Source organism: Puntigrus tetrazona, chromosome 7, assembly GCF_018831695.1.
Source record: "Puntigrus tetrazona isolate hp1 chromosome 7, ASM1883169v1, whole genome shotgun sequence".
Taxonomy (NCBI): domain Eukaryota; kingdom Metazoa; phylum Chordata; class Actinopteri; order Cypriniformes; family Cyprinidae; genus Puntigrus; species Puntigrus tetrazona.
Window position 1 is genome coordinate 41,529,496 of NC_056705.1, and position 15,000 is coordinate 41,544,495.

The following is a 15,000-nucleotide window of genomic DNA, read 5'->3' on the forward strand; positions in this document are numbered from 1 at the left end:
GTGTGAGTGTGTGTGTGTGTGTGTGTGTGTGTGTGTGTGCGTGTGTGTGTGTGTGAGTGTGTGTGTTTGGCAGGTACACCATCAGTCAAGTTCATTTGGGTGTCTAAATATCATCAATCCCAAATAAAATGCATGAAGTAACCCAGAACCACTGAGCAAACAGACATTTATTTAGTTGGGAGAACATCATTAAGAAATATGTTGTATTGTAGTTCATTCCAAAATCAAAAGAAAAAATAAAGGACATTTATTATTGGCATGCTTTGTCTCTATAAATATATTTTGCATCAGTTTAATTGGCAATTAAAACAACAATAACACTCTCACATTCTCATTATTGTAATGCGAAAATATTAATTCATTTTTGTTTTTGTGTATGTGTAATACAGAAATTAAAGTTGATTTGATTTCAATAAATCATTATAACTTACAGTAGATTATAATAATATATAATAATAATATTAGCAGAATATAATAATCACCATACCGCCTACTGAGAAATTAACTAAAATGTTCTCTTTAACTTGATCAGTGTTCTCACAGGCACAAAGGATTCATGTATACAGGTTCAGTCCTGCAGTATTCAGTGTGTTCAGCGATTCGACACACAGCCCTTCAGTTCACTCCCCACTGCACCATTAAAGACCACAACAAGCACTCTGTTTCTAACCATAACTGCTGAGCTCTCGTTAATGGACCAGTAGATGGCAGCATTTGTTCAAGCTGCTGTCATGAAAGCAGTTTTATTATGAATACAGCTGTTCAGCACTTGAATTTTGAATTTAGGATTTTACAATTAGTGAAGACTCACTGTCAGGCATTCACCACAGTCACCTCGCTCTGAAACACCACCCACCAGATCATCGTCCCCAGAATACTAATCACCCTCACCGGTTGCTCATTAGAGACACTCCTTAAATACCACACTCCCTCAGTTGCACTTTGTTGGATCTACTGTTCACACTCCTCTACACTAGTTCCTGGCTCTCTGTTTCCTGTAAACATTTACCTCTTGGTCATCATTATACACTCAGCTAAGCTCTTATACATTGGCTTTTTCATGTTTCTCTGTTCCAATCAATGATCATCACTGTTTCTCATCATCCTGCCTCTCATCTGTTCCTGGGATTGTGTGAGACTCACAGGAATGACAATTAAATATTACCACTTTTATTTACCAAAGAAAACTATTCTGTAGTAAAAGCATCAACTATCCACCTGGAAAGTCAATGGTCACCAAAATAAACAGTTGTTACTACTACCTAAACTAAGCAGAATGCTCAATGTAAATTCTCAATTGCCTGACGGTGCAGAGAGTGAAATGACCTGTGCTCTGAATGTAGTGGAGAGCACCTTAGGTGCATAACCATGCCTTGGCTTCAAAGCAACATTAAAGTGCTGGGACTGAAACCAAGACAGGTAGTGTTCACAGAGATTGCTTGCAAGTCTCCAATTCACTTGAACGATGCTAAGGTGAGAAGCAGTGCCGATTTTAGTGACGGGTCGAAGGTCAGTTGATTGTATCGGCTTGAAAGGGAATGCTCAAAACAGTGGGCCGATTCTATACAGGGACAGTGAGGGGATAAGGTGGGTTCAGCCCGAAAAACTAACAACCAAGTTGTTCCTGCCCACCATCTGGCCAGCTATAGGAGCATGGAAAGCTGCAATGGCTGCTACATAGACCTTGAGCGTGGATGGGGAGCATCCCTTATACAGCAGCTCTTGCAAGAGGGACAATGTCAGAGACTGTGGAGCATCCACTCACCTGAGGAAACATTGTTGGCACACTTGCACAAAGTCTGGGATTTTGTTTGATTATAGTCAGGTGTATGATCAACCATTTACACCAAACAGGTGCTAATGACCATCAATGTCACATGTAGGTTGAAACCCAGTCATGAACTAAAACAGAAGCAGCTGTGTAGGAGACTTGAAACTGAATGAGGAACAGACAAACTCTGCTACTGAGGTGAGGTTGTGAAAGACAGTTTCATCTCATGACAAGATTGAGTAAAGCAACAAGACACAAGGTAGTTCAACTGCATCAACAAAGTCTCTCTCAGACAAAGATTTTAAAGCAGACTGGGGTTTTAAGATACTGTTCAAGCTCTTTTGATGAAGAACAAAGAAACATTAAGGATTCCAGAAGCTGTGGTTGGTAAAGGAAATGTAGTACAGCAGAAAGACACATCAAGCTTATTACTCTTTGAAATCAGAAGATGTCCAGCAGTGCCATCAGCTCAGAACTGGCAGAAACCAGTGGGACCCAGGTAATCCCATCTACTGTCCGGAGAAGTCTGGCCAGAAGTGGTCTTCATGGTAGAGTTGCAGCCAAAAAGCCATACCTCAGTCATGGGAACAAGGCCAAGCGACTCAAGTATGCATGAAAACAAGGAACTAGGGGGCGAAAAAATGGCAGCAGGTGCTCTGGACTGATGAGTCAAAAGTTTAAATATTTGGCTATAGCAGAAGACGGTTTGTTCGTCGAAGGGCTGGAGAGTTTTACAATAATGAGTGTCTGCAGGCAACAGTGAAGCATTGTGGAGATTTGGTCAGGATTAGTTTTGATGCTGAGAAATACAGGCAGATACTAATCCATCATGCAGTACCATCAGGGAGGCATATGATTGGCCCCAAATTTATTCTGCAGGACAATGACCCCAAACATACAGCCAAAGTCATTAAGAACTATCTTCAGCCAAAAGAAGAACAAGAAGTACTGGAAGTGATGGCATGACCTCCACAGAGCCCTGATCTCAACATCATCGAGTGTGTCTGGGATTACATGCAGGGACAGAAGGATGTGAGCAAGCCTACATCCACAGAAGATCTCTGGTTAGTTCTCCAAAATGTTTGGAACAACCTACCAGCCGAGTTCCTTCAAAAACTGTGTGCAAGTGTACGTAGAAGAATTGCTGCTTTTTTGAAGGCAAAGGGTGGTCAGACAAAATATTGATTTGATTTAGATTTCCCTTTTGTTCATTCACTGCTTTTTTTCATTTATGAAAATAAATATTTAAAACTTTTTGAAAGCATTCTTTGTTTACAGCATTTTTTTCACACCTGTCTAAAACTTTTTTTATTTCCTCCACATTTCATTTTCAGGGTTGTCGACGCGTCACTCAGTGGGCGGAGTCACATTTGAAGCTTGATTTCTTTGGTCTGCTTTATAGTGTAAGTGCCTTTTCTTGTTTTTCGCATCACAAGATATAGCTAAGCATAGTAAAATAATTAAATTATTTATTAAAATGAAAATATGTATTTCAGTGTTTATTCTCAATTCACACAATAATAACTAAACATCTTTAATAATAACGTCATCTTATATTGATGTGTATGTTAATTAATCTTGTAATTTCATACTTCAGCTGAAATATAACAATAGAAATGAAAAGAAAATTAGGTTGTGTGCATGTAGTGTCTTTAATGGTTGCATTATAGGGCTCTGGCTTTATTGTAGATACCTTTGTAATGTATTTCTAATACCTTAACAAATGTACAATGACTTATTTCAATTTGTTCTTGTACCCAATTGTTTCAGTTATCTTCCTTAGCTCCTGTTTTCCCTTCTTTCTTTGCCCACCTTGTCATGACTTCCCTTGTTAGTTTCCAATCATTAATTCATTAACTCCTTCTTGTTACTTTGTTATACATACCTCCCCCGGTTTGCCTTAAAGCCCTGAGTACACGGTGCGAATTTCTCCACAATTTGGTCGTCTGAGACAAATTTTGAAAATTCTAAAATATTCTTATAATCCAAGCGTGCATAAATATGCCAGTATTACCACTATTCATATACTTGTCATGATAGCCATCATCTCATCTCGCATGTAATGTAGCTCAACTGTTTTTAACTCATCTTGACTGTCGTACATTTTGACATTAACAAACATTGAGACCCCAGTGTGACATGATCATCATGTTCGTGTAGACTGACAATCAACAACCATAAAGCACTATTCAAACTAAAGCACCCATCTTTAGTGTTTGTATGTCGTTGTCTTTGCTAAAAAGGTAGCATGTTTTCCTTTACCCTTTTCTCATGTTTATGAGGTTCTCTTTCTTGGTTTATCTCGTTCTATTAAATATATCACTGATGGACAGATTATTTAACTCAGGTGTCTGTGTGTGTGTGTGTGTGTGTGTGTGTGTACACACTCCTGCCTGCAGAAATGCTGCTCCAGAAATACTTTTGATGGTCAAATATATTTTCTATTATTAGTACATCTAAATGGGACAAACTTTTTTTTAACTATATTTAAACATTAAACAAATCTCTCAGTCTGACTTCAAACATTTCTCACAAGGTGTTTTTAATGATTTAAGCAGGCTTAAGAAAGCTTAATAAAACATTCATAGCAATCAAAAAAAAATTGTACATATAAGAAACGACATATTGAAATTACGGCTGCACTTTATTTTATGGTATGTGCACTTACTGTGTACTTACCGAAAAAAGTTATAAGGTAACTACTTGGGGTAGAGATGGGTGAAGAGGTTCATGGTTAGTATCTAGTGATTAATTAGTTATTGTAATTACTATGATAAGAACATAGTATGCACATGAGGAACAGGACTGTAAAATAAAGTGCTACCGAAGTTACACTAAAATGGCACTGAAAACGTTTCATTTCATTCATTATAAAAATACTTATTTTGCTCCTTAAGAATAATAATAATAATGATGATAATGATTAAAAAAGAGAATATGCAATTTGATATCTAAAAATGTGTAAATATTGAGATCTTTTTGGCAAGCCATCATGCATCAACCCCATCAAAACTTACAGTAATTACTGATTGAACCAATAAGAATAACATCTTAAATAATTATAAATCATACATAAGATCAACTACAATAAACTTCACAATGTAAGAGAAGAGAAGATTTGAGGATGAGGACGAGGTCTGTTCTTGTGGAGGTTCTGATTGTCCTGTTGTTCACAGCAGCCTGAGATCAAACAGTAAAGACGATTAAAAACAGTGACAAACTAGAAGTCATCTCATTCATGGACTTTAACATCAAATATTTGTAATTTCCTTCATTGTTTTATCATTAGTGCAGAGACAGAAACACTTTTTATTGATAAAGGTGAATTTCGCCACAAATTCAAAGCAGTGAATAAAAAGTTATCATATCTATCACAAGTGTCCAACACTCAGTACTAGGGCTGTTACTTATCTCACTTTACATGTTAGCCTTTCACATGGTGTTAGCTTTCACTGTTATGCTGGTGATACTCAGCTTTTATTTCTTTGCATCCCGATGATTCTCACCAAATTGAGAAACTAATGGAATGCATAGTTGATATAAAAAAACTGGATGGAGTAACTTCTTACGTAAAGTGTAAATAAAACCGTTTTGACAAATCAGATCAAATCAAATATGACAAATTCGATCAGAGAAAATGCATGAACTTACCAGGTGTAAATAAGCCCTTATATTTATGACACTAAACTGACTAGTATTTCCTACATCGCTCATTTCATGACCTCACAGCTGACAGAATGTTATGACAGTCACTCACTTTTTGTTTCTTTTTTCTTGTTTCATGTATCTGTATCTGCCAGAAGACAGATTGGAGAAAAATGCAGATGAACGGTGAAAGAAAGAAAAGATGAGAACGTCGTCTGTGTCACCGGTGCACCTGCAGACTGAAAAACATGAAACTGTTTTGAAACACCATAAACACACAGAGCTCCTTCAGCTCCTCACTAAGATCTGTTTGGTATCTTCTCACTGAGCACCAGTATTTCCTGATTTAAATGTCAAAAGAACATCTCGAAAAAAACAAGATTCGGTTACAGCCATGATCTTGATATTATTTAGGAGGAGAGCTTAAGGTGTTTTACTGTTGTTTTCCACAGACATGTCATTTACAAATCTTGTGTTTACTCTGTGTGTGTAAGTGTGTCTCTGAATGTATGGTTTATGAGGACTCAAATGTGTTAATGACATGGGTATTACAGCGACTCTATCATACTCTGTCATACTCACATATAGACGTCAACAGAACTGTCGGCTCTTCCAGCCCTGATTGGTCACGTCTGTGTTCGGCAGCCAGCGAATCTGACACAAAAAAAACTGGAGTCAGATCATCTGCATCAACATTTCTGTTCACATGCACAGGTTAGCAGCTCACCAACTTGAGGAACAGAGGGTGAATAGTATTTAATCCTTTGTTGTGCCGTTTATGAAATAAAGGATATAGGTATTAGCATTGGCAAAATGAGTTGGAAATTATCAGCATATCTGTGTTTTGCATCAAAGTTATAGCGATAGAGAGCAGATGACTTTGAATCGCTCTGTATGTACTTTGATGTCAAACTCTGAACACATCTACGGTCTCAGAAGTAATGAAGGTGTTTGTAGCTTAAATTTAACAGTAAACAAGCAAGTCTTCATTTTGTCCTTACATGAGAGCCATTGAGGAGGCAGTGGATTAGCTTTGTTTTTGATGGTATCACGCCAACAAAAACACAAAAAACAAAAGCAAGGGGTGGGGAGAGCTGTAGCTCATTAGCATTTAAATGGACATGTACTGAAATAGCTCGCTGTAAATAGAGCTGTTTTGGCAAAAAGATCATACCAACTTTGGAAAATAGGCATCGATGTCCCCTTTAATTCAGCAGCATTCTCAATGCTACATGTTTACGACCCTTGTGTTTGTGGGAATCACAGCTTTTTTAATGCCGACAGGTACATTACCTGTGCGTGCAGCGAGGAACTGTAAGCGTATGCTGGCGGAGGCAGCTCAGTAGGGTACAGCGAGTAAGACGGCCACACCTCGGGACTGCTGGCGTACAGCGCGGGAATGGTCAGCTCATCTGCACAAACACCAGGCCAAATGTGAGTTCAGCCACGCAACGCATTGTACCTTAAACCCATACAAATGTGTCTGAGTAGAACCACTGTGTCCTTGTGGACAGCAGCACAGATGATTTGAGCTAATCCAAAATCTGGCTGTACCGCATGAATATTAACTCAATCGTGCTACCATTGCATGGTGAACTCCCTGGTTCATCCTGACAGGGGGGAAAATGCTTTGGAAGTCAGTAGACAGATCTGAGATCTGCAGAATGTTTTGTGGTTACAAGTTATCTGGGAGTTTGGGTAAGTCTGTAGTCATATTAGCTAAGATTTTAGAGAGTTTTTAAGAGATCAGGTCTAGATATAGTTAGACAAATGCTTGATTGTGTGTGTGTGTGTTTTACTTACAGGGCTCTCGACTGACACAGGACGGGCCAGGACTCTGTCTGGATGGCGATGGGTTTGGAATTCCTATTAGTTTACTCTTGGCCATCTTAGTATTGGCTTTGGCAAACTCCAGCCGCAAAGTCTGGGGAATATCCGGATCAAAGCGAACACCCTGACAAGGAGGAACAAACATCTCATTGTTATATCACACTCTTATGATATGAGATTGATATGATCTGCAGTCAGTTAGCTGTGCTATGATCATTTGATGTGTTGTGATTGTCTTCTCACTGTGCTTCCTCATTAAACTCTTCTTCACATAATTTTTCACCAACCCATAGCTTTCAGCCACGTGACTGGTTTGAGGACCTGCACGATATTGGAAAAAATTCACATTGCAATATTTGATTTTTATGCAAAATATATTGCGATATGGGGAGTGAGCACCACCACTTCTATACCAGATACCATTTTGCGACAGCTAAAGTCTGCCTACACTGGATGCGATGAAGCGACTGTTGAAAAACCATTTGGAAGTTGTGCCAGCACGTCATAAATAGAACGCAGCAGCATTATAGCATTTTGTCATGCCGCGCACATCCCTTGTAGTCACGGTAAAACACTGGTCCTTCCTCATACTCCATCATACCACTATCGCAAGGATTTCGCCAAGTTCTCGCAAGACCAGTCTCATCTCGCATGACACGCGAGATCTCATCACAGCCCTAGTATTGTTACAGAACTGATTAAACAAATGAAAAGCATCACTTCATAGTCTTCACTGCATAAACAAAAATATGTTAAAGCTACAAAAGTGTTTTAACCAAAAAGTGTTTTGTTGTTTAACATTTGACACAGATTCATTTTATTTACCTTCGCCTAAGCCATTAGCAACTGGAAGCTAACAGAACTCTAACCGTGTCTATAACACACACGAACGGAGCAGCACAAAGCGGCAAAATACAAGGTTGTGACATCATGTAAAACCTATCAATTGGTCAGAAGAATATTTATTTATTGTACTTTACACCAGAAACAAAGAGATGTGCTATATTAAAATACGTTTTCAATCCAGCTATCTGTGTGACATGAGGTGAAAAGTTTGACTGTCAAAATAGACGTCAACTTCAGATTCACGCCTGCAATCAAGAACGAACCAGTTTTGTACAGTTCACTTCAAATCAGTAACCTATACAAAGATATGGGAAACAACCAAATTCAAAACAAATCCATTTTAATACTGTCTTTTTGAACTTTTATTAAGTGCAGAGCTCAAATCCTCTCAAGGTCAGTCAATCCTGTTCACACTGAGATTAAAAACAAATCCTGGATCAATGAACACAAGAGAAGAAGATGAAGCTCTTTAATCTATGGATTGTCTCGTTTTCAGGGCAAAAGCGGCATCTGGACAGATTCCCACAACTGCTGTTATGAACAGCTCAAATCTGCACCGTTCTGCCACTTCACACAGAGACATGATTGTGTGAGTGTGTGTAAAAGTGTCTTCTGTCAGAATCAACACACAAGGAGCCTTTGGTCTTTTTATAGCAGTGTTATGTTGGGATGAAACGTTAAACTTACATTGAGGGCATTCTTGGCGGCCTCCGCCTCGGAGCGACTGTCAAAACTCACAAACCCCACCGGCTGCAGAAACACAAAGAAATCAAGGAGAAGAAGCAGCTCTTTAAACCACTCAGCAGTCTGAGAGACAGATTCATGACTAACTACTGAAAGACGACTGAGGGAAGTCAGCATGAAACAAATTCAAAACACATTAGACTTGTTTTTACTGTTTGACTAGCACTGACCGAAGTCACTGATAACAATTTCTTTGACAATATTAGTGAAGACACTGCATAGACTTCCACTGATTTTCTGTCAGGTAAATTATATTTTCTATCAGCTATAACCCAACACTACCCCTAAACTCACACAACTGAACACATTTGCATTTACATCAACAGCATATGCTTGCTGATGTATAAACCATGTTAATGAGTGAGGACGCTCACACACACACACACACACACACACACACACACACACACACACACACACACACACACACTATATGCAGTGATGGGGAGTAGTGGCACTACTAATATTATTACATTTTTTCAGTAGCTTGACAATAGCTCTCCTACTTTTAAAACAATGTACTACTTTTCAGTGACGTAATAGTGGCATACTAAAACAAAACAACACGTTCAGTTAGGGTTGATATGTCAAAATGAAAATATACTATGATCCATAATGGAAGAAAATCAAGAAACGGCAGCTGAATCAGAGAACGGAGATGATTAGCCATGGTCTTATTTGTCCAAACTAATGTCCCCCGAAGAAATACATCAAGCAAGCACTAATTTAAAGATGCACATATAGGTGAATATTCTTTTATTTATTAGTTGTCCTGCTTTTTTACACTCTACACAAGATTGATCTCAGTACTTGATACTGTATTGTTGTTTGTATTTCGTGTCCTTGCACTACTTATGTCTTTGCCTTGCACGGATCTAGTCTTTGCACTGTTTGCACTAGTTTGCACACTGGGTTTGCACTCTACTCCCCTGCTGTTTGCACTAGTCTGCACACTTTGCACTTTATGTGGCTAAGACACTGTTCTTTTGTATTGTGTATTTTGTTGTAAGTGTGACTTCCTGTAGCACCAGGTCCTGGAGAAACGTTGTCTCATTCCACTATGTACTGCACAGCTATATGTAGTTGAAATGACAATAAAAGCCACTTGACTTGACTTGATTCTCATTCATCTTGCTAACCTGCCATGCCTCAGATCGCTAATAAACCGCTAGTGTGGTTAGTCACTGCATCTGTTGCTCAGTAAAGGAAATCATGAAAACTAATTTCTCTCTGTCTGGCACCAGTGCCCCAGAAGATGTTCAACTACCTGATTCTGTTTTGTTATCCAGGGCTTCATCCCCTCAGTATTGTCGAAAGGGAAGAATTTAACGATTTACTCAAACAGATGTTTAGATGATAGTGAAGTCTAGAAAGACACTGGTAAAAATGTTGGATGAGCAATGCAGATATATGTGAAGTTCTGTCTGAGCAAGAATAACAAGCACAGATATGAAGTCTGTAAATGACAAGAACTGTCTGAGAGTGACTGTCTACTGAACAGATTCAGAGACACTCACCACCTCTTCAAAAGTGTTCACATGGAACTCAGCATTCAAAGCCAAGCAGTGTTATCCACTACAGTCAAAGGTTCAGATGTTGAGAAAGCATTTGCAGCAGAAGAAGAGGAGATTGAAGATGATGAAGAAACTGGTGCAGAGGCAGATCTTGAGTTTACTGATTGAGTTTGCAGCATTTCTAAATGAATCCGAAAAAGATGACTATCTCTTTTCAGCCCATTCTATGCACTCGGTTGTAACCAAAGATTCTGAGGAAGCAGTGAAAGGCCAAAAATTTTAAAAGATTTCAAGGCCCATTTTCTGCAAACGTCAAAGCCATTGGAATAAGCCGAGAAGAAGCATTCAAGCTTCTGACACCATTAAAGACCATTAAAGTGCACGTCGGTTGTGCCAAAAGAAACTAGATAGAATTCTGTATATAATTAAATGATCATCTGAAAACCTGCACTGAAGAAAAACTTCGAGAACTCCATGATGTTTGGGAAAATGGACCTGAAGTCATCAGAACTGATTTTCTTCACAGAATAAACTGACCTGGAAAGACTCAATTGAGTCAATACACTTACACCTGTAAATATTTTAGTGTAAATATTGTGATAAATATTTTCGAAAACAGTAGTAGTTTTCATCATGCAGTCCACATATTTCAAGAGAGCCAGAAAATGAAGATGATGACGTCACAGCTTGTTCTCCAGGAATCAGGAGCATGTTTCTGATAAAGAGGAGAGTTTTTAAGGGATTTAATCAAAATCCCATTAAAAAAAACACTGACTCTGAGACAATGGAAGCAAAAGAGCTAAAATGCCAACTCACTTCTAGGTTTTTGCCTACAAAGGGACATTGTTCAGTTATTTGTAATATACATCTTTGTGGGGAAATGTAGTTTCAATGTAGCTAGCTTCTTTTTCACAAGAGTAGCTAACTACTTTAATTTATGAGTAATTTATGAGCTTGTAGCTCATTAAGAAGCAATTTAGAAAAGCTTCCCTAACTCTGAATATTAATGAGGGTCTCTCATTGACACTGTGGTTTTCATTTTAATATAATGATGTTTTCTAACCCTAAAATGTCCTCATTATCACACAGGAAGTGTGTCTCAATTTCCTTCATGCTTTTGAAAGAGATAAGAAGCATTTCTAAAAATACACACAAAGAAAGAAAGAAAGAAAGAAAGAAAGAAAGAAAGAAAGAAAGAAAGAAAGAAAGAAAGAAAGAAAGAAAAGTAGTTTATATGAGAAGATGGCATGTTATGAAGGAACTAGCTAAACTAATTAACAAAAAATTAAAGGGATATTAAACTCACAGTATTAGATGCTTAACATGAAATATTTCTGTTTTTACATCACAGGCAGTGCAGGCTAATACAGCATACAAACAGAGCTCGTTTCAAGAAGGGAACCCGTTAAGGGGGAGTTGTGACTAACTTCAGAATTAGTTTCTTATCTGTTTATTATATTAAATTAACAGTTCTCTTTGCGTGTGTTTCTTTAACACACACACACACACACACACACACACACACACACACTATCACACAGGAACCAAGGCAACCGCATTGCTCTCTGAAAGGCAAGAGAGCACGACTGGATGTACCAAAAAGAAATATTTGATAATAAATACGTTGGTCTGAGTGGATCTATGTCCTTGCCGCTGTTATCAGTTCTCTAACGTTCAGAAAGCATGATCTTTTCACACTGCATGGCTTTAAAATAGGAAGAATCGCAGAGAACTTTGTCCCGATCTGTAAACTACGTCATCACAACCAAACGCATGCGAGAAGAGACATGCAAACAACGCGAGGACAGACTGGGATTATTATTAAAATGGTATCCCCCAAGAACCCTGTCATATACATTGCAGGTGTGCTCATTTTCAGCAAAAAGAAGAAAAAGAAAAGATTATGGAGGTGGAAATGTTTCGGGAGATGTGAGGAGCATGTGTGTTCTGCCACTCTTCTGCTGCCCTGAATGTTGCTCTCTCATTGTCTCTGAGTGATCGACGATGTTGTTTTCAATCTGAACACATTTCACACTTCACGATTTTGAATCGTCGACGGGTCCAGAAATTCTGTCAGATTACTTCTTTGTTAGTAACACTGTGTGATAATCACTTGCGTGAACGAGCATGGATTTGCCTTTGATTTCGGGGCATTTGTCTGCGATTTCTCAAAATCTGTAGGCGATTCAAAAGCAGAGCTAAAACCAAACTGATCTCGGCACAACGGCGCGTCTTAACGCAGATCAACAACCACGTCGTTCTGGTAAAAGTCCTTGATCTTGATATACAGTCGCACTAAAGAACATTGTTGTTAATGAGGAAAAAATGCAAATACTGGGTGGATTAGAACCCGGAGCCTCAGAATGCTTGGAAAACGTTTTACCACTTTATATTTTCATTCATTACTGTGTACACTCTCTGTGTTAATTATAAGATTAATACTTCTATATGTATTAATAGTAACCCTACCATACGGGTCCCAGTGCAGCACCACTGATCGAAGGAGCATGTAGTGAATATGTACAGTCGCCTCGCTCGAATGACTTCTTATAAAACAAATCACAATATATCTGTCTTGCACCCTCATAGCAACCAACCAGAGCATCCTAGCAGCACCCTAAACACTACTTACTGCACCCTAGCAACCACTCACAATACCTTAGTAACCACACAACAAAACGCTGGCAAACTGACTGACTGCAAATCTTCAATTCTCAAGCTTTATAAATGAATGCTAACTTTCTCAAGGCACTATCACAGTTAATTTCGACACAGCTCTTTTATCTATTTAACATCGCTGTGATTGTGATTTTAATGTAATATCTGAGGGAGTGACATACAGTTCACTGTTTTAAAAAAACAACCCTGGAAAAGAGAAAAGGGCCCATTGGTAATATTAATGAAGAATCATATATTTCTCACCTGTTTGGAGGTAAATTTGATTAAGGACCCTTCGTAACCCTAATGAAGAGAATCAAAAATGAAACACAGCTCATGTTCCCAGTAATTTCATTTTAATTATGGAAGGAAAACACAAAATGTTTTTCTCTTGTGGCAGAGGTGGACAAAGTACACAACTACATTACATTACAGATGTTTACTAATCACTTATGCAACCCTATAAGTGTGATTACTAATAGAAAAATGTTTTAGTGAAGAAAAAAACTCTCACTGACTTTCAAATCTGCTTCACAATTTGAGGACCTTGAGAGAAATGTAGTGCAGTGGAAAATATGATATTTGTCTTGCAGATGTAAAGTTAAAGTCATAAGAACAACAGTAATCAAGTAAATGCCCTTAATTTCTGTCCACCTCTGTCTTGTGGATTCAGATCAAGCACAATGAAGTTCTCCACGCACCTGAAAAGGCCTGAATAACAGATAAAGCTCTCTGGGTTTTATGTCCAGCGGCAAACCACTAACAAAAAGAGTTCTGACCTGCAGAAAAAACGAGAAAAAAAAAGACTGTAATAAAGAGAAAACTTCTCTGCATCTGTTGGAACAAACCACTCCTCTTTAATGATTAACACACTCACAGATTTTATCTGTATGATACAGATCTAGAGATCAGAAGACAATCATAATGACTGAGGAGAAAAGTACAAAAGCCAAAGAGATATATGATAACAATTAACATCATCCGTTTATTGCTATGAAGAGTAACTCACCTCTTCTCCCGGGCCGCTGGGCTCATTCTCGCTGTTATTGTTCATTCTGGTGCAGAAATATGAAATTATAATCATGAGCTCGTGCAGCGCGACTGTCTCCTCTGCGCGCTCTCGCGGTCAAAGGCGCGTCACAGCGGCGTCGTGCGCGTGCTTCGTGTTCGTTTTCATTGAAACGTGAGAAACATTAACATTTTAAAACTCTCAACATTTAAAACTCTTTTCGTCTGCAGTGAAACAAATGGTCAGTTATGCATTCATAAAATGCTGTTAGTGATATGAACTAGAAGTTTCCCACAAAATGTGAAACATTACCCTAAGAGGAAAATAAAGTGTACAGAAATAATGTAGAGTAAGTGTCGATTCCCATCAGAAGTTCAAACCCTGATGCAAAGGTCATCTGTCACAAGAGTTTAAGCAGAGAATCGCTGCCCTTTATTACCCACAGACTCGCCGCTTGCTATTTATACACACTGTCATATTCAATAAACGAGAACTTATATTTTCTATATTATCGGCGATCATCAGAATATTTTAAACGACTGCCTTTAAACTGCTGAATATAATACGCATGTCTCATAATAACAGAACCATTAAGAAAAAAAATTGAACATAGGTAACACACACACACACACACACACACACACACACACACACACTCAGCATTCGAGGTGGATCAAAATATTAATCAAGGTTATTTCGAGACAACTTCTAAGACAGCTTTGATGAAAGGATTTGATCCACTTCAAATGTGGACTATTGTATATACATACTTTTTTTTTGCATGTTTATCACAACTTTAACGTTTCAGATTATCAAACAAATTGTAATTTTAATCAGAGATAACAGAAGTAAACATAACATGCAGATTTTGTTTTCCCTTCATAATAAAAAACATTTAAAAACTGTTCAAATCCTTTTCTCCATTCTGGGGTTTGGTTCGTCTTTGTTTTTCTTAGTTGGGGAAACTTAATTCTCGTCGATCT

The 15,000-nt window shown here is 38.2% G+C and overlaps 2 protein-coding genes across 2 annotated transcripts in view; one reads left to right on the top strand and one right to left on the bottom strand.

Moving 5' to 3' along the window:
- The window catches only part of LOC122348901 (receptor-type tyrosine-protein phosphatase S), an 819,186-nt gene that overhangs the window by 649,592 nt on the left and 154,594 nt on the right, over positions 1–15,000 (top strand).
- On the bottom strand, positions 4,306–14,126 carry LOC122348872 (RNA-binding protein with multiple splicing-like). The gene is made up of 9 exons (XM_043244763.1): positions 14,018–14,126; positions 13,710–13,787; positions 13,273–13,311; positions 8,780–8,842; positions 7,220–7,370; positions 6,710–6,828; positions 5,999–6,070; positions 5,529–5,655; positions 4,306–4,951 (listed from the first exon to the last, which is right to left on the bottom strand). Exons 1-7 carry the CDS (start codon positions 14,090–14,092, stop codon positions 6,008–6,010), a joined length of 588 nt encoding a protein of 195 aa, XP_043100698.1. The 5' UTR covers positions 14,093–14,126; the 3' UTR covers positions 4,306–4,951; positions 5,529–5,655; positions 5,999–6,007.

Coding starts and splice junctions, on each gene's coding strand:
- LOC122348872 (XM_043244763.1), bottom strand. CDS start 14,092: ATGATTATAATTTCATATTTCTGCACCAGAATGAACAATAACAGCGAG. Junction 6,829..7,219: donor CTGTGTCAGTCGAGAGCCCT/GTAAGTAAAACA, acceptor GTGTTTGTGCAG/ATGAGCTGACCATTCCCGCG. Junction 6,071..6,709: donor GTTCCTCGCTGCACGCACAG/GTAATGTACCTG, acceptor TTTTTGTGTCAG/ATTCGCTGGCTGCCGAACAC.